The sequence below is a fragment of the Alosa pseudoharengus genome, unplaced genomic scaffold (assembly GCF_046254945.1).
Source record: "Alosa pseudoharengus isolate Yale_2024_CS ecotype anadromous, Long Island Sound unplaced genomic scaffold, YU_APseudo_1.1 YU_APseudo_1.1_scf_7, whole genome shotgun sequence".
NCBI classification, from domain to species: Eukaryota; Metazoa; Chordata; class Actinopteri; order Clupeiformes; family Clupeidae; genus Alosa; species Alosa pseudoharengus.
The window spans coordinates 41,832,971-41,859,890 of record NW_027468859.1 but is presented as its reverse complement, the minus strand read 5'-3'; the positions used below and the strand labels follow the sequence as shown (position 1 = coordinate 41,859,890).

The following is a 26,920-nucleotide window of genomic DNA, read 5'->3' as shown; positions in this document are numbered from 1 at the left end:
TCATGTCCAGCTGGCAGCTTGCTGTGGTGAGATACATTTCAAAATGTAAGAATTGTATAATATGATTTTTGTCTTTGTATTATTTAAAAGTCAAAATCAAATCAATTTAAGTACTAATATATGAAATGGTGGCAGCTCTCGGTAGCCTAGACTGCTGAAAAAAATATAGCATGTGTAAATGACACTTACAATGACCAGGATAAATGCTTATAACTAAAGGTAGTGAGAATGGCCAAATATAGAGTAGGGCTCATAGGGCTAAATAAAAAATGGCACACCACATATTTTTCACATTTGCTCAGCCCCAGAGAATTCCTCCACCATTGCAATGATATTGCCAGATTCAGGACCGTCTGCCCTACACCCACATGAAAGGCAAGTTGAACTACCAGCTTGCAGTGGTGAGATACATGTCAAAATATAATAATTTGTATACCCTTTTTGTATTTTTATTATTAAATAAATTAAATCAATGCAAGTATTAATACATGAAATTGGGTAGCCTAGACTCTGCTGAAAAAAACTATATATAGCATGTGTATGGCACTTACAATGACCAGGATAAATGCTTCTAACTAAAGGTATTGAAAATGCCCTCAACACAGTCTAGGTTCTATGGGTTAAATTAAGTCAAAATGATCTTTCGAGAGACCGCTAGGTTAGTCGCTTCATACTAAAAACAATACCATAAAGATTTTTTATCTTAATATAAGATTAATAACACAGTAATACAGAATAGATTTAGAAGGAGAAATCTGGCCAATTTTAACACGGAACTCAGTTGACCATGTTCACGGAATACTGTGAAAAAATGTGAAAAAAATTGGTGCCGTCTGATGCGAGCTAGACGGCTAGCGGCTAAAGCAGCCAAAGTGCTTACAAGCTAGCTTATGGGGGCATGTTCTAAACTGTACCTTTGTGCCTCCTAACAGACTCAAAATGTCGTGACAAGTGCTGTGCAACATGAACAGTGTCCTTACATGACACCACTGTGCGTGTTCAACCCAGTAATTGTGAAGGAAGAGTATAAATCCTGTTTTTGTAGCCTAGGTTGTCACCCTGCCTGTTTCCCTCCATTGCTTCCTGTAGCCTAAAGTCCATACCGAAGTCGATCTCATGCCTTTTCCCATTTTCACGGAGACCAAACGTGACGCTTATGTCCAAACTAACGATGATTCAGCATTGCAATGTTTATATTAATATGAATGGAAAAAAAACTGAGCTTTTGGTGTTTCCAGCTAAAACAGATTAACATCCAGCTTGACTCATCTTCACTGACCCCAACTAGATCGGCACGTAACAGCTGTGGCCTACTGGTTAGCGCTTCGGACTTGTAACCGGAGGGTTGCTGGTTCAAACCCCGACCAGTAGGAACGGCTGAAGTGCCTTTGAGCCAGAGTCCTGCAACGGGTCGGGTATCCGCGGGTACCCGACGGTTACCCGCAGAAAAGTTGCTAAAACGGGTAAATTATGACGTCCCTAAAATTTACGGGCGGGTATGCGGGTGGGAAAAGAACTCCTTGCGGGCGGATACGATGAGAACCAAAACTATAGAAATAAAACATCATTGAAAAATATGTGAAGTATTTGTATATCTAAATTACCATTACCACATCGCAAATTTGTGTTTTAGTCAACGATACGACACTTGACCCATCACATCAGTAGGCTACTGCGACTTTTGAATTATTTGTTTGATGCATCTATGTGTGAAAACATTAAACAATATAACCGTCTCGTAGTTGGAGCCCAAGAGAGTAGGCTACAATGGATGAAGTCAAGGTAAATTTGGCTAGTGGCAGGCTCAGGTTGTTTTTTTCTTGTTCTCTTTGTTTCATTAACAGGTCCATTTTATGTAGAATAATGTTCTGATGCAGCAAGGTGCGAGAAAAAAAATAAAGCACATTCATTTGAATGATTGTAGCTTGTGTGTGATTTATCGCGGGCACGGGTCGGGTAACGGGCAAAATATTAACGGGTCCGGGCGGGTGCAGATTTAATTTTAATATCACCACAGGTGACGGGTCGGATCTGGTGCTGAACTTCTCGGGTGCGGGCGGGGGCGGGTCTAAAAAAATGGACCCGTGCAGGACTCTGCTTTGAGCAAGGCAGCTAACCCCTCACTGCCGCTGTAGCAGGCAGCTCACTGCGTCGGGATTAGTGTGTGCTTCACCTCACTGTGTGTTCACTGGGTGCTGAGTGTGTTTCACTAATTCACGGATTGGGATAAATGTAGAGACCAAATTTCCCTCACGGGATCAAAAGAGTACATACTTATAACCTGGGCGTCCTAATTGATGATTGACTTAACTTCTCTGAGCATGTAGCCTCAACTGCAAAATCATGTCTGTTTATCCTTTACAATATTAGGAAGATCAGGCCTTATCTGACACAATATTCTAACTTCTTGTACAGGCCATAGTTATCTCTAAGCTGGACTATTGTAATTCACTGTTAGCTTGCCTACCTACTTGTGTAGTAAGATTGTTACAACTGATTCAGAATGCTGCAGCACGCCTGGTCTTCAATCAGCCAAAGAGGACCCATGTAGCTCCTCTCCTATTACACTCCACTGGCTCCCTATAGTGGCCAGAATTAAATTTAAATATCTTACTTTGGCCTATAGGACACTGATAGGATCTTCTCCCTGCTATCTTAATTCAAACATCAATATATATATGCCCAACCGCCCACTGCGGTCTTGATGAGCGTCTGTTGTGTCGACTTACTAGCCATAAACGCTAGGTCAAATTCAAGACTCTTTTCCTCAGTGGTTCCTTGTTGGTGGAATGAGTTGCCCAGTGCTTTCCTTTCCTCTGATAGTTTTGGGTCTTTCAAGAGGGGTCTAAAGGCATATCTGTTCAACATGCACTTAGTTTATTAGGCGTTTCTTATGCATTATGGTTTGTATATTATAGTAGTTATTTAATTTCATTAGGCTATTGACTGAATTGACTTTGTTGTTTATTATTGCTATTCTCCTTAATGTAGTCTTACCAACGTTTTAAATTGTTTACTGTTAAATTTAATGTTGTATTGTTGTTGGAATGTCGCTTTGGGCAAAAGTGTCTGCTAAATACCATAACCATAACCATGAATGACTGTAACAACATGGAAGTTCCAAATGAGAGCTGCAGCTGTACACTACTGAATGGAATATGGACAACCAAAGATACATAAATAAGATAGATAGGTAGATAGATAGATATATACTTTATTGATCCCCAAGGGGAAATTCAAGCATGCAGAAATAAATTATATATGTAGGCTACAAATAAAAAAAGTATCTACAGTTTGGTCAAACTAATTTCCGCAATTACCTAATTGGGATCTCATTTATGAAGGTAAATGCAGAGAAACTACATGTGAAATATAAAGAAAGAAAAGAAACAACTCAAATATTATCAGTAAATCATAGTGTATTATTGGGTAATTACTACATGTAAAAAGTAGATAAATACAGAGAAACTAAACATGAATAAACCTAGGCTGTTACCAGCATAGACCTTGAATAACTACAATTGTATCTGGTAGTGGTGGGTAAGGTGTTTCCAAGAATTACTAGCCTACTTTCATGGAAAGCTGAGTAGGATATGTGGCTCTCATAATAACTAAATGAATCATTAAATTAAGACAAAATAACATTCATTAGCTTCCCCATTGGGATGTGACGAGATCCCGCGATACAAACATATCACAATATTTCTCGTCAAAGAAAAAACTGACGAAATCTCGTGCCACGAGATGGCGATATGGCTCTGGTCCGCAATATTTCCAAGAGCCTGACTAAATCAGCATATCAGTCAGATCAGTCTTGCTGTATTTAGTCTATCAGTCATGCTGGCTAAAGCTGGATACTTCTAAACGATACCGAACGAGACAGACATCTACCTTGACGAGAAATATTGTGGACCAGAGCCGTATATCGCCATCTCCTGGCATGAGATCTCGTCACATCCCTATTCTCCATGAGACAGATTTTTGCCTTGACGAAAAATATTGTGATATTTTTGTATCACCAGATCTCGTGGCACGATATCTCGTCACACCCCTAGCTTCCCATGCTTATTTTACCCAATAGGTTTTCACATGGTTTACAGATCCAAAACAGAGTTTTATGCAAATGTAGAACACGGAAATGGAATTTTCGATGAGCACTAATTTGAAATACCCTTATATTTCGTGACTTTGTGATGAAATGGGAACAATGGAGACTCTCAGAAACACACTAAGCGTTAGAGATTTTTGCTGAACTGTTTGTAAAGCACCAGGGTGTCTGAAGAACTAAGGGGACTGAGTACCAGTTCAGCTGAATGTGCTCATTTTGATCTAATGATGATGATCTTCACCTCTCTCTGTAGATGCAGTGCAGTGTCTTGGTCTACCCACACCTCCTCCTCCACCACCCCTTCCTCCAGGTTCCAATGTAATCCCTGCCACCACTGGACCTCCACCTCAATTAGGCCCCCCTGCTCCTCCCCCTCCTCCCCCCCCTCCTATACTCACTCCATTGGCCCCACCTCCTCCTGGTTCTTTTCAACATGCCTCTGGACATGGACCTATCCCCACTCCTCCCACTCCTCCCCCACCTCCAGCCCCACCCCTGCCTAGTGGTCTGTTCACAATCTCACCCACATTGGAAGACCGGCCCTTGTCTGGCTTGGCGGCTGCCATTGCTGGAGCAAAACTGCGGAAAGTGCCAAGGGTGAGGAAACAATGCAGTACCACCCCTACCACTATCTTTACTTTGATATAGTTGTTGTTGGAATAGTCTTTTATTTAATCTAGATATCATGAAATCCCATATGATGCCCATCATTAAGTAGTATAAGTAATTGATAGTGGTAACTGTTAATTAAGTAGTATTAAAGGGTGTTACGATGCACCGTGAATCGGCTAAAAATCGATACACGTGTGAAAATTACAACCAATTGAGAAAATTTTTTTTATCCTGCTGGATGTTGTCCCAAAAATAAATAAATAAATAAATAATAATTTCATAGCTCTTTCATTGTAAAGCTATGTGCAACTTTACCAAAGAATAACAGTAGCAGGTAGCCTACCTTACAGCCTCCCCTTGCCCCTGTCTCTCTGTCCCACGCACATTTAATCCAGGAAAGGACTGTTATTGCTAAATTGCTATTAAATCCGGTTAGCACACTGCAAAAACTGCTAATCTAATCAAATCTAACCAAGTGCTATTAATCTTATATTAAGATCAAAAAATCTAGTTAATACTGTTTTCAGTATAAAGAGTCTTACCTAGTTCTTTCTCGTAAAATCATTTGACTTAATGTAAGAAGAGTTTGACTCCTTTTAAGACGTCTCATCCTGAAAACAAGCAAATTTGTCTGCAAGTGCGTTAAGCAAATTTGCACCAAAAACAAGCAAATTTATCTGCTAGTGCGTTAAGTAAATTTGTCTTGATAAGACTCCTTAAAATAAGTCGGTCTTCCTAAATTAAGTCAAAATGATCTTTTGAGAAGAGTACTTGGTAAATCTCTTCATACTAAAAACAATCCCAAATAGATTGTTTGATCTTAATATAAGTTTAATAACACTTGAAACTTAGAAACACATTTTTCTGCCAGTGCATTAAGCAAATTTGTCCTAAAAACAAGCAAATTTGTCTGCCAGTGCGTTAAAGGTAAACTATGCAGTATTGGCAATTTCCTTACTGTTTTCTCGTTTTTTGGAAATTATTCGCTGGCTCTGTCATGACGAATGTATGAGAAACTCCATCGCTACCTTTTTCTAGCCGGTGCCTGGCGTGTATTTGAATGCAGTAAAGCAATTTGTTACAATAGTTATACTTCCTGACACTGAGGCCGTCGGCCCGCCAGCCCACAGTTGCAAGGGTGTTTTTTCCGCTAGGGGGAAGTGAGACGGCCACCATTCAACCCGAAAAAAGGCATATAACCATTCCAATGACTCTGAAGCTGTTAAATGAAGGTAAATTAAGCTAAAAAAAACCTGCATATTAAGCTAAAAAACCTTCATAGTTTACCTTTAAGTAAATTTGTCTTGATAAGACTCCTTAAAACAAGTCGAAGTCTTCTTAAATTAAGTCAAAATGATCTTTCGAGAGAGCGCTAGGTAAGTCTTTTCATACTAAAAACAATACCAAATAGATTTTGACCTTATTATAACATTAATAACACTTGGTTAGATTTTATTTTTTTCAGTGCAGTAGAATATGATAAACCAGCCAATTGGGTTAGGCGTACTTTGTTTACAATATTTCCAGGCTACAACTAGTGCTGTTGATTGATGAAGCAGTAAGACACAGAAAAAGGTAGAAAGAGCTGTTGGAGCCTAATGTAGCTTAACTGTACCTAGGCTATAACATATTTCCTGCGGGAAACACTGACTGCACTGATTTAACTAAAGAAATCATGAGAAAAGTGCATTGTGAACTTAAAATTGTGAATCATATCGTATCGTGTCGAATCGTGAGTTTAGCGTGTCGTTACATTCCTAGTATTAAAGTTATTCAAGCTTACATAACACATGAATTTTTGAGTCCTGAAGTACAAACTAAATGATTGATCTACATCTCCAAGTTGTGGCATTGTTTTGTATGTTTACTGCACTCTAACCATAAGCTTTAACATGCGCCTTTATGTTAGATATACATTTTCTTTATCAATCTCTCTATATAGAGACTTCCAAACAAACTTGAAAATAAATGTGTTTGCGCGGTATGCAATATACTGTATTCTGCACTTATATTGGATCCAACAAAGTAAATTACAGAATTAGATTGGTGTTCTGCTTTACATAGTTTCAGTAGGGTGTCTATATCATTTTGTGGAGTAATATGAGCTTGTGTTTACAGAGTGATGAGGCCTCAGGTGCAGGTGGAGGAGCTGTAGTAGGTGCGGGTGGTGTTAAAGCAGAGGCTGCCCGAGGCAATGGACCACTTCCTGGGGGAGGAGGTCTCATGGAGGAAATGAGTGCTCTATTAGCTCGGAGGTGAAACCAGTACTTTTTTTAATGTTTATTTTTTTGGAAGGTGTCAGTCTAATACACTAGAACATTTATATTGCCTTAGTAGAGGTTGCAGTAGGATATCTATACCTTTTTTCTGATTTAAGGGAACCATTTGAAAGGCTTTTCTAAGCCTTCTTGGATGGTGGAAAAACTCTTTACTTGAAGTAATGAGCATGCATGAGTACAAGTTATAAATATGTTGTCTTCGTTGAGAGGTACATCTTTTTTTTCTGACACAGAAGAAGAATTGCGGAAAAGGGATCATCACCTGAGCCAGAGCAGAGAACAGTAAGTATCTAGCGATGCAGTTCTGCAAGTAAATATGAGGCTGTTTGGACCACAGCAGCTATTGCCAATTTCAGATGTGATCAGTAGTGAGGAGTATTCACAGTGGGCCAGTAACATTTTGGGGTTGGGCACTGGAGTCCTGTGATATAAAAAAATATCACTTTTTGTAGAAATTCTCTTCTGCACTCTCCAGGTGCCTCACGTACAAAGCTTGGGTACACACAAAAATGTGCCATCTTTCACGCTCATGGTCTATGGATGGACCAAGGAATCAGGGTCTTGGGAACCAGTTTGTATGACACTTCCAGCAGTCCCCACAGCCTGCAGAGAACTTATCAAATGTTGCTGTAAAGGGGAATTGTTCCACCTGCAAATGTGGCAAAGCAAGTCTAGACTGCTCACCTCTGCAATTGCAACTCTAACAACTCATAATTATCAATTACAGGGCCAATAAAGATTATATTGCTAATACTTTGACATGTATTGAAGCTTTAGTTATGTAAAAGTTCATAAACATAAATAAATATATAAAATCTTAACTTTGGGATTCATTTGAACACTTTATCTTGTGCAGGAACTTGAAAATCGCTGTTTTTAAGCATATTTCATTGATCATAATTATATACTTCTAATATGACATGTTACAAAAAAATTAAAAATTAGCACCTCAGTGACAATATTTTCACTACGCCACCGGACTATATAGCCTAGAGTAAAAAAATACTTTAAGGCCTAGAATGCACACTAAAAGTGCAATATTTCATGAACACTAACCTTGTGTCTCTTCGGTGTGGCGCAACAGTCAAATTATAATTTTGTGTTATTTAATTTCTCTATGTTCACATCTAGTTGTCTGTTCTGTTTAGTAACCTAGCTCGCGGTAGGAACGGTTTAAAAAAAAGGTTTCAAAATAAAAGCCCCCCCAAAACAGAATTGCAAATATGCCAAAAAAGTAAACAACATGAGAATTGCATTAATGGTAATAGAATTAAAAAAGATTGAAAATCGAATTGAATCGTTACCTTAAAATTGAAAATTAAATCAAATCGATGATTTGGAGAAGCGTGACACACCTAATTGATTATCTATGAATCAGTTGAGGAGTATTAATCAGGACCTGCTATCTGGCTTCACCAAATCTCACTAGGGAAGGCTGTCTTCTTTTTCCTGACATCTTTTAAATGCTCTTCTGTCCTCTCCCTCCTATTCTGACATGATATAAACTGCATGTTTCCTTTATGTCTATGTAAAAGTCTGAAAAATTAGTCCATTTTGTATCATGTTGTCATGTGGTTGTAGCGGGAATGTTGCCTTCTTCATATGCAAATTGCACAATTTGAAATGACCACTGCAGACTATGTCAACAAAGCCATGGTGTTACATAGTCAGGGGCGTCACTAGGTCTAGAACTGCACTGGGGCACAAGACATGCTCCCCCGTAAGAAAATATTGCATATTTTAACATTTAAATACATCAATCTGGTGCACATGCACACTCAGGTGGAATAGTTATTATGAAGGTCACAACCACAAAGCATATTTGCTGAGTTTCACAGTTCAGAAATGGTCAAAATAGTGTACATTTCAGCACCCCATGAAATTTTGCAGTCACCTGTGTTGTTCAGCTAGTCAATCTAAGATAAGATAGTTATATTGGTCATTGTAATGGCCATCTATACATGCAGGACAGTCTGGGCTACCCATATCTGGGAAAGTACTATGTAATAATATTTGCATATGTCGTATGTCAGCCTTTATATATATTAAAAAAAAACTTGCGTCTCATGATTTTTTTTTTCATGTTTTTGCATTAATGTTACTAGGAAACATGACAGTAGAAATATAATATCTGTGTACAGTGTTTCCGCTAGATTTTTTTTTCACAGTGGCAGCCCCTCCCCCCTTTGATTATTTTCGATATTTCAAAAATATAGCAATGTAGCAATTTGATGTGTTACTGGGGTCTGTTGTCGATAGGAAATGATAGATTTTGGTTCAAAAATGGCAAATATTATACGCTTAATTCACTGCAAAAAATGAATTCTAACCAAGTGTTATGGATCTTATATTAAGATTAAAAAATCTATTTGGTATTGTTTTTAGTATGGAAAGACTTACCTAGCGCCCTCTCAAAAGATCATTTTGACTTAATTTAAGAAGAATTTAACTTATTTTAAGGAGTCTTATCAAGACAAATTTGCTCAACGCACTGGCAGACAAATTTGCTTGTTTTTAGGACAAATTTGCTTAACGCACTGGCAGACAAATTTGCTTGTTTTCAAGATGAGATGTCTTAAAATAAGTCAATTTCTTTTTAAATTAAGTCAAATGATTTCACAAGAAAGCGCTAGGTAGGTCTCTTTATACTGAAAACAATACCAACTATTTTATTTTATCTTGATATAAGATTAATAACACTTGGTTAGATTTTGTTAGATAAGCAGTTTTTGCAGTGTAGGCCAAATACTGTACATTGACTGTGGAATCAGGTAGGTTACACAGAGTTTGTTATCCTTTCCCCCCTAAAACCTCCTGTCACTAGCTAGATGCTTTTGAATTTAACATGGTTTAAACTCATATGTTGCAGTAGAAGTTTTCTGTCACTGCGAAAGGAAGCTAGCCTATTTGGAATATTCTGTAGGCCTTCTGTTCCTTTTATGTGAACAGTTTAACTGACTGATCAAGTTTTCATTAGGCTATTGAATGCTTAAAATGCTATACTTAATTCACCATTAGCTAGACTAACGTGGTTCTATACACAGTTGTCATTTAATTGCAGTGTTTTGTAGGCTATTTAAAGCATTTCACGTTCATCACTCAGTTGTGGTGTAGGCCTATGTCTTGTCTATGTCTTGAGTGATTGCTGTCCCTTTAAATATCTGGGACTTTAAATGACATTTTAGCTCCATGCTGTTTTGTTGATGGACAACACCGTCTTTGATTCAGTTTTCCTACCGTTTTAATAAATGACATACGCAATTGCGTGGTTAAAAGTAAGCAATTGTTTTCACTCGTTTTCTTGCAATTCCCATATAGCATTAGATACTAGCCCTAGGTTGCATTAAAAAAAAATTGTCGGTTACTGTCTATTACTAGTTTGAACTTTGTTACTGATAGGCGGAATAATTTTATTATTATAGGCCTACGGTTCTGGATGATCGTAATTCTGATTCTTGAAAAACATGAAAAACACACTGTCACCTAGTGTTGGTACTGTGGAGGGAGAACCATCACAACAATTCTGAAAACTGGTGAAGTCAGGTAATTTTTCCAATGTCTGCCAACAAACTAAGTTACTGCCTATTCCTATTGAAGAGCAGCTATAATGTTAAGTCCCATAGACCTAGGCCCCTATCTTGCACCCGGCACAAGGTGCCACAAAGCGCAACACAAAGCTTATTCTTATCTTACACCCAGTCAGTGGTGGATTTTTTTTACTTTTATTAAACCGTGCACCCAGGGGTGTGGTAATTAGCATCACAGGGGTGTGGCATGATCCAAATATTGCTATCTTACACCCTCTAAAAATCATTATGCCAATGACCAACAAAAAAACATTTAAATGAGAAAACCATGTTAACAAATTACTTACATCGTACTTACATCGACCTTACACCATCGGAGAGTGAGGTGTAACATTTAAATTATAACTTAGTGTTTCGTTGAAACTGCAGGATAAATATTAGGATTTTTATTCAGTCATTTGGACATTATTGGGGTAAGTGTTGCTTTTTTTCAGGCTATGTTTTCGATGGTAACCTTGTCAGTCAATAGTGAAAGTAATTAACTATGAGACCACGGTAAAGTTAGTTTCACTTTGCCTATAATTTTGCCAAATAATAGACAAGTGCAGATGCGTGTAGGCTATGCTCTGATAGTCACAAACAGGTTTTAGTAAAGCATGGTTTAGTGGAATACCTGTTCCATATGGTCTCGCGTGCAAGCAGATTCCTTCAAATGCGCCGGTGACTATCAAAATACCGATGCGCTGTTTGAAGTTGTGCCGCTTGCTGTTAAACCAGATGTCATTCTCATTGGTTTAAAGGATGCTCAAAGCACACCCATGACTGATTAAGAAACATAAGAACAACCTTTTTTGCGCCAGGCGCCCAACGTTTGATCACATAATTGCGCCATTAAATTAGTGAATGTAGACTGGCCACACCTTTAATGTCTATAAACGTTACGCCTCTAACCATCCGTTTTTTGTCAATATAGAGCCCTTGATTTCAAAAAAATATTACAACGCGAAAACAGAAATGATCTACCAAAAATATTTTTCCCTACAAATCGCACCCTGGTTATTAGTGGGTTTGATCCAGCAAGCCCACAGCATGGCAAAGCCGTTCACCCACTTTTTGCACGGACTACTGCTCCTAGAGCGTTTGAGCTATCGGCACGGTTCCAACTCTAAAACTTCAGGCCCGAACCGGTGTAGCTTGCTTACATTTTTCGTGTGGCTGCCCCTTGTCGTTTTTGCGTTATTCCCGTTTTTCAGCGTTTTTTGGCCCCATTGAAATGAATGGTGGAATGTTCAGTTGTTGTTGACATCACAGCTCTAACGGCTAAAGCTTGCACCTGGCAGAGTTCTAAGCCATCTGGCAGCTGCCTAATGGGCTGGGCTGGGCTGTCTGTGTATGTGAAGGTGTGTGCATGTAACTTTTGACCCGTATGTCCGATTTTCAAAAATGAGGTACCGTTGGAATCCATCCTGAGGACGCACAATAAATGAAGTGACCAATGACCATAAGGGGCGCTATAATTCGCAACACTTTCTTGTATCGACACCAAATTTGGTACATGGACTTGGGACACCATCCTGAGGACACCAAAAAAACCTTTCGACTTTCGACCACTAGGGGGACGCTAAAGTTACAGGAAATTAGCTAATATCTCAGCAAGGCTTTCAGATATCAGAAGCAAACTTGGTTCATGGACTCGGGACCACATCCTAAGGACGCACAATAAATTTAGTCACTGTTGACCACAAGGGGCGCTATAATTACCAACACTTTCTCGTAACGACACCAATCTTGGTACGTAGACTCGGGACCACATCCTGAGGACGCACAATAAATTTTGTCACCGTTGACCACAAGGGGCGCTATAATTAGCAACACTTACTTGTATCGACACCAAACTTGCTACGTGGACTCGGGACTACATCCTGAAGATGCACAATAAATTTAGTCACCATTGACCACAAGGGGCACTATAATTAGCAACACTTTTTTCGTTTCGACACCAAACTTGGGACGTAGACTTAGGACCACATCCTGAGGACGCACAATAAATTTAGTCACCATTGACCGCAAGGGGCACTATAATTAGCAAAACTTTCTCGTATCTACACCAAACTTGGTACGTTGACTTGTGACCACATCCTGAGGACGCACAGTACATTTAGTAACGTTTGACCACTAGGGTGGCGCTAGAGGAACAGGAAGTGCTGACGCATGTCAGTTGCAGTGCAGTTGAGAGACCCTGGGCAATGGGCAAGTGGTGCAGTAGAGACCTTTAGGCAATTGGCAGGCGAAGCAGTAGAGACCTTGGCAATGTCAAATTTATCTGCCATCTCGGCAGCTCAAGTATTTGCAACATGCTTGGCCCCCTCATTGCTGCTTTGCAGCTATATTTCTTGTTAAGTTTTCTTCTTCTTCTTCTTCTTATGTTTGAGCAGGAGAGAATACGCACGCAGGCACACAATAGGCTACTTGTTGTTTTCTTTTACTCTGCTTTCTATATATGGTTATCAGCACACAATGTTGAGCTAATTCACTAACTCAATACTCATCATGGATATCACAAGTTTAAACAACGAAAACAGAAAGGATGGAGGCAGAAAAGCTAGAGGAGTTATTCAAGATGGACAAGAACAAGGTTGGCTAAGCAATTGGTGTGCTTGTCAGAACGACTGCATTACAGCTGTTTAAAGCCAGCCGTTACAGTACGCTATAACAAAACCAAAGGTAGCTTTAGCCTGTATAGGGATGTATAAAGTTGTGGGGGGGTGATGGGTGTGCGTACCATAGCATTAATTCCTGCAGGCGCCCCTGTATACTTATACTTACTTACTTAAATTTAGAGGGTATAACAATTTCCCTCCAGTTATTACCTGCTCCTAGAGAAGGGCTATTCAACAGCCAGACAGGAAAACCACTGGGTCATTGTGGGCCACTCAAAATACGGTGTTGCTAAAATTACTCCTATTGTGGCTATTAGAGACAAGCATTCATGAGTATCCAGCTACATTTAATGAGTTAAGTAAAATACATTCACACACACAAAAAAAAACACCACTGTATGTGGTCGACATTCTTTTATTCTGAGATACATCAATAGGCTCTCAAAACAATTCCAAACAGACATATAGTGCGTATAGAGCAAATCCATATAGAGTATTTGTCAAATAAACCAGTAAAACAGTATTAGGGGATGGGATATATAACATTTACACCCAACTTCTGTCATAACTCATATTTTTTTAAATAAATCAGTGAAAAGGTATCCTAATAAACAACCAGCTTTTTAATGTCCCTGTCATATTTCATATTTGTTAAATAAACCACACTGAAACGTTAACTGCTGCCATTGGTCAATTCTTCTGTAGGTTACCTGACAGCTCAGTTTGAGAGGTGCAAGCCATGCAACATTGTTTATTTTTGATGCCAATATTTTATTGATTTGATCTATAGCAATAGAAGCTAGACTTGAAAACAGGCGGAAGGTAAAATCCAACAGGCCGCATTCACCCCGCGGATCAATAGTTGAATAGCCCTCTCCTAGAGCTTTTCAGATATTGCGCTGCTCCAACACTGAAAGGCACTGTTAGAATGCATGCCAGGTTCAGCGTAGCATATTCCACTGCTCATGTTGGTGACCACACCAGGGCAAGCACACTTTCGCAGTTCCTCCGGAAATGCAGTTATCATTTAAATGTATTATTATTATTATTATTATTATTATTATTATTATTATAACAGGCTTTATTTGTATAGCACCTTTCACAGAATGCAGCTCAAAGTGCTTTACATTTGAAGCATGCAACACAATAATAAAGTCAGTCAGTCAGTCATTATCAATCACTTTCACTTTTCTTCTGTGGCCGTTTATGATCCAATCAGCAACATATCACAAATATAGAAAATAACATGTAACACAATTATAGAGAAGAGTCAGTCATTCCCCTTTGTTGCTGTTATACTACTATTAGATATATAAAGGCTTTGCTAACAAATGCTTAGGCCCCGTTGATGCGGACTCCAAGCAGCCAGCTTTAGCATGTTCTTAGCATATGTTGTAATTATTTGACTTTATACAGACATTTAAGACTGGCAGCCTTAACCCTTTATATATAAAACATTATTATTATTACTTGCCGATTTTCAAAACCCATTGTGGCCCTTGAGCCAAAAAGTTTGCCCACCCCTGGTTTACAGCCATATGTCTGATATAACAGCATTGAGTTGCCATGACAACTCCAGCTTGTCTGCCCCCCCCCCCCCCATTGCTACTTGCAGCTATGTATTACTATTATTAGCCAGAAAGCAAAATACCTCAATGTCGTCATGTAGTTGAATAGCACAAGCTGATTAGTATGCTGAAATTTGAAGGAGTGAGATTCCAGTCAAAAACACCATCATGTTTATCAGATCAGATTTTAGCAGTGTTTCCCCTACAATGTATTCATCAGTGGCGCAGCGCCGCTCCTGGAATTCAAGCACCACTGCAAAAAAAGTTGCCTAATTAAAAAAAAAATAGACGCAAGTGAACTTCAGGAACAGCTGCCGTTCGTTCAGGTTTCATGTCAACAAATAATATAAGCTAACGTTGAAGGCGCAGTCAGGGATTCCACAGGAGATCACGCTTGTTTGTGTTTATGTTTAAGTTTATTAGCAGATGCAATTTTGTGGAAAAAAACGTAGCATTATGTTAACCAAGGAACCAAATTAAACACGCCAGCGAGATAGCTCGCCCCTACCTTCAGTAGCCTATTCCCAGATAAATTCCACGCATTGTTTCGTTTTTGTTTGTGATACAGGCAATGCTTTCAAGCCCTGTGTTGCTAACATACCTAGGCTGTGTAACTAAGGTCTAGCTAGCCTATTGGTGGGTTTAATTGAATTTGAGTAATAGGATACGCAAGCATTTACATCTGAGATAGTTTGTAATTCCTGTAGAGCTCACCAAAATTATAGATATGATACAAGACACTTATCTGCTATAATCCAAGATAGATTTTCTTCGAATTTTTGACCATTTATTTTACCAAATGACATGGGAAACATAATTCATGTCATCCACATATTCTTATGCACCATGCACAACAACGCTACTAAGTTAGCTTAAAACCGTGATAAGCCAGCGTTACGGGCCGTCACGGCATTAAAGTGACAGGCACTCAATTCAACTCAGCACAGCACCAATACAGTGTAATGGCATGAAAGAGAAGTCTATATAGTTTATACAGTGCTGTGCAAAAGTTAAGACACCCATGCTGAAATTGGCTAAAGGGAGGAATAAAAAACATATTTTGCCTTTTGTCTTAATTTAAAAAAAAATAGGACATCAATTATTTTTTAATGTATCATGTATTGCAAATAAATAAATGTTATTATATATAAATGTCTTAACTTATGCACAGCACTGTATATTCTAAATAGTAATAGTTTGTACAGTGTCCTACAGTGTACAGTTGTACAGTGGCTAATACTAATAATGTAAATGAAAAAGGTGAAAGAAAAACATGAATAATCCTATTCAAGTACTGCAATAATCATGCTTTGTAAATGCTTGTGTTGATGGTTATGTCATAATTTGTAACTCAATCTGTCAATTTCTTTCACAAAATCCACCAGAAGTCACCATTTAAGGAGTCATTTTTTTCAATTGTTTCTCTTTTTTTTGGGGGGGGGGGTCTTCCTACGATCAACAGCACCGCTGCTGGAAAAAATTCTAGGGGAAACACTGTTTAGATATTGTGAAACCATGATCAGACTGCCGTCAATTGAAATAAATTCATATTGACTGACTTGCACATCTCAATGTAGTAGGAAACGTCATTCACTGACACTCTGTGGATGCAAATGCAAAATAACACAGCAAATCAAACCTATTCTAAAAACCTCTTTGATGGACAAAGTTGCAGTTCGGACTTGGTGTGTAAATGCGATTGACACAGCGCAACCTAATTATTTTTCTATTGTGCAATCATATTGTGTGAAAATTTACAGTGGCGTATATTATGTCAGTCATGGTGTGCAACCTATTTTATTTTTATTAATTAATTACTCACTTACCACATTTTTTAACACTACACTACGCTACATCATTTAACAACCCCACTCTCACTCATGTTATATTGCTTAAACATTGCCTTTGAATAAATTCTTCATGTTTGCAACAGGATGAACCTGAGACTGCAACTCCAAAACTTCCTGCATGTAGCACTCCAGGTAAGTGGTATTTAAGTAGAGAAACCATATAGTGTTTTTTCATTACAAAGGCTACATTTAGTAACTGTTTTGCTAGATACAATTTTGAGCACAGGTGCTTCTTTAGCTCTGTAGTGTAAATCAATTCTGAATTAATCTCACTATTTAACATTTTAGAGATGCCACGAAAACCTTGGGAGAGGACAAACACTATGAATGGTAGCAAATCACCAGTCATCGGAAGGTAAACATAACATACTCTCATTATGAATATACAGCGTCCTCCACAATTATTGGCACTACTAGTAAAGATGAGTAAATAGTGCTATAAGAAATCCACCTTTTAATTCATTACAGTGGGCATCGCTTTCAAATGGCCACTTCAGTCGCGCATTACGAGGCGTGAAGCTGCGTGAAGCTTTAGTACCACTTTCAGCCACTGCGTCGCTCTGCCACTGTACATCGCTCTGTCAGTAGCGGCTACCTTTAAGCATAATTGTTGCCGAGAGGAATCCCAGCCTACGAATTCAATAACAAAATAAATCATGCATAATTAAACATTACCTCGATTAAGGCTACTTGGGTATGGCTTAAGGTTTGACTACACGGTGGTAGCGAAAATCGAAATCTGCTTTTGATAGCCTACCGGTGCCGCTCCACAAAACGAAAAAATATCTTAATTTGCTGTCTATCTGCCTACGTTATTGTCAGTGTTGGGGGTAACGCAACTACGCAAATCAAAACAGTGTCTTGTGTGATAATTGAGACAGTAGAGAAATAACTGTTCAGAATTAGCCTAATCTGTAGCTTCTGCAAAACAATGTTGTTGGCGATTTAATACTATCTAGCGACGTTTTTAACAGACTAGACAACAACTAGACAACTGACCCACGTTAATTTGCCCTACTTCTTGACTGCAATGTATAGTCATTTGACTGCTTGACATGTCATTTTTATTTTTCTGTACAATAAACAAATACATCTGCTTTATGCCGCAGAATTATATTCATATTTGGCTGACTTCTGCAGACGCGCCACTTCCCTCCCCATATTCCAAGATTAACATAGTAGCCTATACAAAAAGTACTTCATACTATCATAAAAATGCGTTAAAACGAATAGCTATTTGCAATTTGACAAAACACTGGTCCTCATTTTGCGAATGCGAGGACGAGCCTGTTGCATTTAGTTAGATGTCCGAGTCACGCATAATGTTTGAAAACCACTGGCTCGTAATCACAATAATTTAACACACGACAGTTGGATAGCCTACTTCATCATGTCCCCATGCCTACATTTTTGTGAGTAGCATAGAGATCGTTAAAAACAATAAAGTATGGCTCTCCGTTTGGGACATCGAAAACTTATATTTTTAATAGGGTAGACTACCGTCGGAGATGCTGACTTGCAAAGGCCTCGGGATAACACGTTATCTCCACTATCCATCACTCCAAAATCAGTCATGCCCCTTGATCAAAGTGGGGAATGAAATAAAAGTTTGAGAACCACTGGCTTAACAAGTTACCTGCAGTCCAGAACACACAGAATCTGTTGCAATATTCTGATGATATCGGCGATAACAGGACGTAACAGGATGGCTCAGCAACGGAGGTTAAAGGACAATTCCGGCGCAAAATGAACCTAGGGGTTAATAACACATGTGTACCGAGTTCGACCGTTCGCTGGGATTTGTTTTCATGCTAGTCGAATGTGACCAGTTTTATTGCAAACCGCTTATTAGCATTTAACGCTAGCCTCTGGGGCACACGTACAGTAGAAAGAAATCGCTATTTCTATACCACTAACAAGGCTCAAAATAGCACCACACTTACACAGTAGCATAATGAGGGTCTCTACATGTAAACCGAAGCATTGAGAACTTTGTAAGTGTACAGGCAGTTTATTAAAAAGAAACACATTACCGTTCACGTCTGGTTCACATATACAGGCAGGCGATGTGAACTAAAATCAAACGTAATTTGCTCAATATAGGCCTATCAGAAATAATAGCTCCGATGTAACATAACTTGTATAGTGTACTTACTTAGTGGATCCATCTGGTCCCTCTGGTATGGATCGCCGCCGCCTGTGTGGTATTGACTACAGGTAGCTTCTAGCTCTCTCTCTCATAGCCCTTTCACGGAGCTCCCGCAGCTCTTCGTTGGTATTCCGACTCGAAAAGATAAGGACGTCCAATAAGGGTTCATCCTCGATGTCTTCAAATTCGTTCAAATAACCTGCCATCTCTTATGTCTCCTGTTGCGTTCAGTGCTTCTCTTTTGCACAGTCCTTCTGCAACAACGTTTCACCCGAGATTCACTTCACATGCCAGAGTTCTGTTTAACCAAGGCGCCTGCCTGTATGTGAACCAGACGTCAACGGTAATGTGTTTCTTTTTAATAAACTGCCTGTACAAAGTTCTCAATGCTTCGGTTTACATGTAGAGACCCTCATTATGCTACTGTGTAAGTGTGGTGCTATTTTGAGCCTTGTTAGCGAACTCGGTACACATGTGTTATTAACCCCTAGGTTCATTTTGCGCCGGAATTGTCCTTTAATATGCTCTATATTTTGTCCAAATGATGTCTGTCTCATCGTTGCACTCGGAGAAAACCAGAATGTTTAATTTGCCCATTTTTCTGTGAATTGCTCATAGTGCTTGTCATGCATATATCACATATGTATCATGTGAAAGTGTACCCTGACGTTGTCATACTCAAATTCTAGTCAGAATATGAGTCTGATACTGCTCCTTTGGGACATAATTATGGGGCGTGTTTCAACCGATACAGGGGGGAATGCCTCTGCACTCAATTGGATAGACCTAACCAATCAGAGCAACAAAATGGATAGAAACTGTCTCTGTATCTGCTGGTACAGGTCCTCGTAGGAACTCACGACTGCACAGTTTGCATAGGCCTACCGCTTGTCCTTCTCCATAATTTGATCTATCCAAAACCCAAAGTGCTTCCACATCGAACTCGTCAAGTTATTAGGGCTTATCCTTGTACATGTAAATTAATAGTGAACTGGTTAAAATCGATTCCCTATTTTAGTTTTCGAAACTTGTGTTGGTTGGTCCAATCGATTGTGCAATAGATTTTCACACACCAAAAGACCTCAGTCTTCTCAGCAAGTGGAGACGACTTTGGCCCTCCTTGTACAGGGCATCAGAAAATTTCTGAAGATGGCAGCTATCTGTGTCGTGTTGAAAGTCTGAGGTATACAGGGAAAAGAGAAAAGGGGGAGAGCACTGTGCCTTGTGGGGCCCCCGTGCTACAGACCACCACATCTGACTCACAGCCACGTAGCCTCACATACTGTGGTCTGTTGGTGAGGTAGTTGATGATCCAAGCAACAAGATGACAGTTGCCTCCAGCTCCTTCTAGCCTCCCCCTTAGTAGTGCCGGTTGTATTGTATTGAATGCACTGGAAAAGTCAAAGAACATGACTCTATCAGAGCCCCCAGTACCCTCCAGGTGAGAGAGAGAACGGTGGAGGAGGAAATCCTCCACACAGACCCCTGGTCGATATGCGAACTGGAGGGGGTCCAGCTCGCTGCCCACCAGGCAACGGAGGTAATTCAGGACAATCCTCTCCATGCTCTTCATCAGGTGTGATGTCAAAGCCACTGGCCTGAAGTGATTGGGCTCTCTGGGCTGTGCTATCTTTGTCAAGTCAAGTCAGATTTATTTATAAAGCGCATTTAACATGCACATAGTGCAATCCAAAGCGCTCCACAAACAAGACACATAACAAAAAGACAAAAGATGCCAGATGGAGCGGCGTAGTCGCCAGCTTACCCATGACATCAAGACAAGACAAATACATTTAAAAAATAACAAATACAAAAAATGCCGGACCGAGCGGCGTAGACGCCAGCGTACCCGTGACACCAATACATACAAGACAGACAACAAAACAAATAAACAAATAAAAAAAAGAAAATATATTTTAAAAGGGGAAAAAGTGATGTTAAAATTAGTAATATTATATTTCCAAACCAGCTGAAAATGTCCAAGGGCAATGATGATCCGTGAAAACTGCGCAGAGCTGTGTCTTACAAACGATGCAATGCCAACAAAGTTCTTTAGCAACTGACCAACCCGGTGAATTCACTGGCAGTCTGGAGATAACGTTAACGTTAGAAGCTAGGCCTGCTAGACTGCAGTCTGGAGATGATGGAAGCACAGTCCAAAGTACTGAGCGATCGTGTAGATCCGCAATTCGGTGGACTTAACAGCGACTTTGTTGCTCCGTGAGAATGCAGCTCTTCACCGTTAACGTTAGTTTGCAGTTGGCAAGGCAGCTCGCAGGTCAGCAACAGCTCGGCGGCCACGGCAGATCTTTCGCAGAGTAGAGCCTAGGTCCGGCTTTGGGACAGGAACCACACAGGAAGTCTTCCACAAGATTGGGACTCTCCCCAGACTGAGGCTGGTGTTAACCCTTAGAACCCTAAGCTGTTTTTAGGGCATTTTCACTACCTTCATTCATAAGGATTTATTCTGGTCATTGTAAGTGCCACACACACATATTATATATTGTTTTTTTCAGCAGAGTCTAGGCTATTCAGATCAGATCCATTATTTCATGTATTAGTAATAACATTGATTTTATTTTGTTTTTTTAAAGAATTAAAATACAAAAAGCATATTATAAAAATTATTATATTTTGACATGTATCTCACCACAGCAAGCTCATAGCTCTACGTGCATTTAATGTGTGTGTAGGGCAGACTGTCCTGAATCAGGCAATATAATTGCTATGTTGGAGGGATACTCTGGGGCTGAGCAATTTACAGAAATATGTGGTGTGTGATTTACGGAAATAAATGCCATTTTTTATTTAGTGATGAAAAATGACCTTTCTGCGCTCCATATCTGTGACACGAACTGATCTGACCTGACTTGACCCAAGTTTGCATGTTAGCCTGCGTGTGGCTATGGTGTGTAGGCACTCATAATGATTCTCAACTTATTACTGCATTGCCATGAACAAAGTAAAGGCAAAAAGGTGTTTCTTTGTTGAACAAATTGGGATGCAATGTGAGCCTTGAATTGGATGCCATGCAGGAATTTGCTAGGATCTCAAAACCGGATTATGAACATGCTTTGCCATAGAGAAACACACGATAGCGTTGGATTATGCTTTGCCACAAAAACAGACAAAAACGTGGTAAGTCCAGCTATATGAAGTTATTATTTTGCTGTCTATTCATCTGTTTTATAACCCAGAATGATGTACTTGGTATCAAATGATAGCTCTGTGTCTCCTCTCTCATCTGACATGCGTGGCATATCTATCCGATCACGGGTCCACGAGTAATTCAAACGAGAGTAATGGGAGCGCAGGTGAACGCAGAGAAGTATAGACTGTTAATATGATGCAATTTGATTTAATTTCATGATTTTTTTTTATTTTCATACTTGATCGTACAGACAAGTGTGTAGTCTCGTTGGAAAGCCCCACTTCTGCTCTGTCACGCAATAAAGGTTTCATCTCGCTGCGATGAACGGTTCCGGAGCAATGTAACATAGAAGAAAGGGTGTGTTTTTTGACGCACTTTGCGTCAATCGGATTCTAAGGGTTAAAGATGTGCAGAAAGACCCCACAGAGTTCATCCGCATAGTCCCTGAGCACTCTGGGGCAGATCCCATCAGGACCTGTGGCCTTCCTCACCTTTGTCCTCCTGAACACATCCCTCACCTGTTCTTCAGTTATGAGGAGGCTAGAGAAAGGGGGTGATGTACTGATACTCCCACAGGCAGGGGAGGCATTCCCTGAGTGAGTGGGGAAGGGGTGGTAAGGGCTGGAGAGTACAGAAGTTGAAGATGGACAGGGGGGAGTGGTGGGTAACCTCCGAGTGGTGCATGCTGGTAGTGCATGCTGGTGTCACAGATTGGTCTGGGCTCTGGTGGGTGGGGTCATGAGTGGTAACGGGGGCATCCGTATCAAATCGGTTAAAAAATAGATTTAAATGGTTTGCCCTCTCCCTATCACCGGATTCAGGTCCATTACCTCCTACTTTACCATGGCCTGAGATCATTTTTAAACCCCTCCAGACCTCTCTGGCATTGTTATTCTGAAGGCGCTGCTCCAATTTCTTCCTGTAGGTGTCCTTCCCCCTTCTTATTTCCCTCTTCACATCCTTTTGCACTCGACTCAACTCCTCTTTATTCCCAGATCTAAAAACCCTCTTTTTCTGATTAAGCAGTCCTTTCAGTTCAGGAGTCACCCAGGGTTTATTATTTGGAAAACAACATACCCTTTTAACAGGTACAGTGTTGTTCACACAGAAATGTATGTAATCTTAAACACAAGTTGTTATGCTATCCAAATCCTCCCCATGAGGACTATACAGAACTTCCCAAGCTGTACTATCAAAACAGTCCTTAAGAGCCATGCTGTCCCCATCAGACCATTTTCTTACATACTTCTTAGTCGGTGGATGTTTATTCACTAAGGGCTCTTACAGAATCAACGCGAGCAAGCAACGCTAGTGACGCGAGCGACGTGCTCCCTTTCATAGTCTACACGGTGGACGCAAGCAACGCGGCCGATAGGTGAAATGCAATACATCGCTCACGCAACAGAGGGTAGCAGTCACAGGACGCATAATGGCGGCCGAAGCGTAGCGATGCGTAGCCTTGTGGGCGCGTATGCGTAGCGATGCGTTGACTCTGTAAGAGCCCTAAGGGTTTGTATCCAGGGTCAAATGGACAAGATTGTGAACAGCCCAGTGGGGGTAGGGGTATTGATGCATATGCATCCTTGATGTTGAACATAACATCATCCTTGAACATAAAACAAGCTTGTACCTTCTACCAGATGGTAGGAGGGTAAAGAGACTGTGGCTGGGATGACTGGGGTCAGCGAGGATCCGCTTGGTCTTTCTCTTGCAGCGCTGGCTGTAAAGGTCCTGAGTAGTTGGTACTCAGTCCTTGTAATGCGCTGACCTGACCACCCTTTGCAGAGTTTTGCGATCATGGGCAGTGCTGTTACCATACCATGCTGTGATGTTGCCAGTCAGGATACTCTCAATTAGCCTGACGAGCCAGACGTAGGCGTGATGTAGGGTCTGGGGACTCACCATTCGCAGTTCTCAGTCTGAGGGGCGGGATAATCAGTTGTCTTTCAAATTCACTCTGCGTTTTCCCACCAGCAGAGCTAGTTGGCTAGTTCAAACTTTTGCCAACTTAAAAAAAAGCTTAACTCGTGTCATACTGTTCGCTAACAGCAACATCCATCATCTTTGTTTTCAAATAGCAGGGAATTCATGCTGAACCATTGCAACTCTGCCATCAATCATTATGTTAAGCCCGCCCACCGACTCTATACACGATGTGATTGGCCTTATCGAAGTTTAATTTTTCCAGCTCGCAAGCCAACGGAGAGTTGCTAGACTACCCTGGCAGCAAATTACCGTTTAAGCTCTTCTTAATATTTTATATTGTTGGTTGGTTTAATATTGTTGCCAATGAAAAGTCATTGTCCTACACCATGAGTCTCCAACACGTTGCTCTCAAGCAGTCGCATGCCGCCCTCTTCTGAGCTTGCCAGAGGCTGAAGCAGTAACCTACATTTTAACACTATTGTTGCTGCCAGTCATCAGCCTACGAATTTTATAAAAAAGTAAATCATGCATAATTAAAAAAAGAACTAAATTTAGGCTATCGTAGACCTTTTTGGCTATACGAAATAAGGTTTCCATTGCAGCACAGCACACGTTCCATGAATGAATGAAAGCAGATGCCTTATCTCACAATAAGCAGATGAAAATCCCGACACTCTTTCAACTACATAAAACGTATTAGTGAACCATCAAATACCCCACAGATTTTAGTGTTCATCAGTCCCGATATTTAGCAATATAATCAAACAGTCCAAACATAAATTAAATCCCAAATTAAACATCTTCTGCTTTTGATAGCCTACCGGTATGCCGCTCCAAACGAAAAGTAGGCCTATGTCTCACAATAAAATGCACCACGTAAGAAATAAAGGCCTATAGCTGCCTCGAATACAAGCCATGCCTCAAATAAAGGTGCTGTGCTTTGCGCAGCCTAAATAAAAGACCCCAACCATAATTTAGAATTTACGATAGTCTGTCTCCTAAACATTCCTCACCCGTTATCTAGACATGCATGAAAACAAAACTCACTGCCATGTAATATCTGATTTCTGTTTTGCTACTAATTATCTTTCACGTAATGAATACGCATAGTGAAAGGCCTACTATGCGCTCCATGTCTGTAGCTGTCTGTTCACGTCCGCAATCGATTATAACATTCCTCAAATGGAGAACACATCCATGTTCTCTCGCGCTATAGGCTGTCATGCTTCTGTGTTTGCAAAATTCCTGACGGTTCCTGATCGCTAAACGTTTGTTTTCCTTTCCTGTCAATTGCGGTTGATGTAGAAGCACCTAGGCTATAATTTGATTTGGGGTCCTGAGAGAGAAAGAGGCACCTGCAAAGTTGTCCTGCGTGTGTGTGTCTCTGCATGGGGTTCAATTGAAGTCAGAGTTGGTCCGTCCAGTCAATAGTCCCGCATTCAGGCCGCTCCATTATTACCGTAGATTAACGTTATCAGATAAAATGTGTGGGAATTTCTCGCATTATAATGGCTAAAGTTGCAGGACTTTTATTATGCGCAATACCTGCAATCCCGTGCAAGGAGCAGAGTATACAGTACAGGGTGAAGGTTGTGAATCTTATGAATTATACTTCATTCTAGTAATTTTCTATAAAAAAAATGTATAACATTCAATTTTGCAAATTCAAAGCGACACACAAATACAAAAACTAAATAATATTTAAAATATAACAGGGAACAGGTTAGAATGTTGGTCAAACTATAATAAGGAGAAGTATAGTATAAAGTATATATACTCCTTTGATCCCGTGAGGGAAATTTGGTCTCTGCATTTATCCCAATCCGTGAATTAGTGAAAGACACTCAGTACACAGTGAACACACAGTGAGGTGAAGCACACACTAATCCCAGCACAGTGAGCTGCCTGCAACAGCGGCGCTCGGGGAGCAGTGAGGGGTTAGGTGCCTTGCTCAAGGGCACTTCAGCCACTTTCTACTGGTCGGGGTTCGAACCGGCAACCCTCCGGTCACAAGTCCGAAGCGCTAACCAGTAGGCCACGGCTGCCCCAGAATAGCAATAATAAACTATGTCAATTCAATCAATAGCCTAATAAAATAAGCAATGAAAATGAGGGAAAAAGCAATAATAAACAATAATGTTCAATCAATAATATAAAAAAAACAATGACATGGTAGGACTATATTAAGGAGAATATCAATAATAAACTAGAAATGCAATTCCGAGGAATTACACGAGGGGATGCAGTCTGCTGGTTAGGGTGTTGGTGAGGCTGTTGAGTAACCAAATTTGAATCTTGTGTGACATGGCATTCTTGAGATATCATACTCAAAGTGTTTTTGACCTTGACATTTGACCTTCAACCTCCAACTTCAACTCACTTCATCTTTGAGTCCATAAAAACACTCGTACCAAATTTGAAGCATGTACGTCAAGCCGTTCTGGAGATAGAATGCTAAATGCATGAGATATGGCTGGGACTTTTATTTTGACACACAGGAAACACTTTAACAGGATGTGTAGTCCAGGTAGAGCTAGATTGTATGCTTAGAAGCTGAGACAGTTGAATTCCTCACAGGTGACACCTGTGCCAGTGTTTTGATTAGCCTGGGAACTGCTCTGAGAACTACTTAACGAGCGCAGCTGGCTCTATTATGACATCACAGCCCCCATTCAAGTCTATGGGGGAAAAATACACTTTTAATTACAAAGAGAAGTATAAACTTCTCAAAAATGAAAAACGGATAGGACGGTAAAGCCTTGGAAGATCTACGGAACGGTGCTTTAACCAAATTTGTACGTTAAGCGGTTTAGGCTGAATAGCGCGCACAAAAAGGTAAAAAGAAAAATAATAACTAGAAATGCAATTCCAAGGAATTACCAGTGCATGAAAATGCTAAAGTTGTGATGTAAAATATCATGTATAGTTAAAACAGATAATAAAGAGATGGTTACTACGGTGATGCTAGGATAGACATGGTGGTTGCATAGCTTAATAAAAGTTGATAGTTTAAAAGTAGACTGTTTAAAAGTTGAATGTAGATAGTTTAAAAGTTGTTGATAGACAGCTAGTTTAATAGATAGTTTAATG

General features: G+C 40.0%; 1 protein-coding gene across 3 annotated transcripts in view; it reads left to right on the top strand.

The window, feature by feature from the left end:
• enah (ENAH actin regulator) overlaps positions 1–26,920 on the top strand; it is a 205,585-nt gene that overhangs the window by 163,805 nt on the left and 14,860 nt on the right. For all 3 annotated transcript variants that reach the window (XM_076271668.1, XM_076271667.1, XM_076271669.1), the window contains 5 exons: positions 4,362–4,705; positions 6,839–6,975; positions 7,233–7,281; positions 16,688–16,736; positions 16,893–16,959. In XM_076271668.1, coding sequence (XP_076127783.1) covers positions 4,362–4,705; positions 6,839–6,975; positions 7,233–7,281; positions 16,688–16,736; positions 16,893–16,959 — 646 coding nt within the window. The remainder of the gene's footprint in view (positions 1–4,361; positions 4,706–6,838; positions 6,976–7,232; positions 7,282–16,687; positions 16,737–16,892; positions 16,960–26,920) is intronic.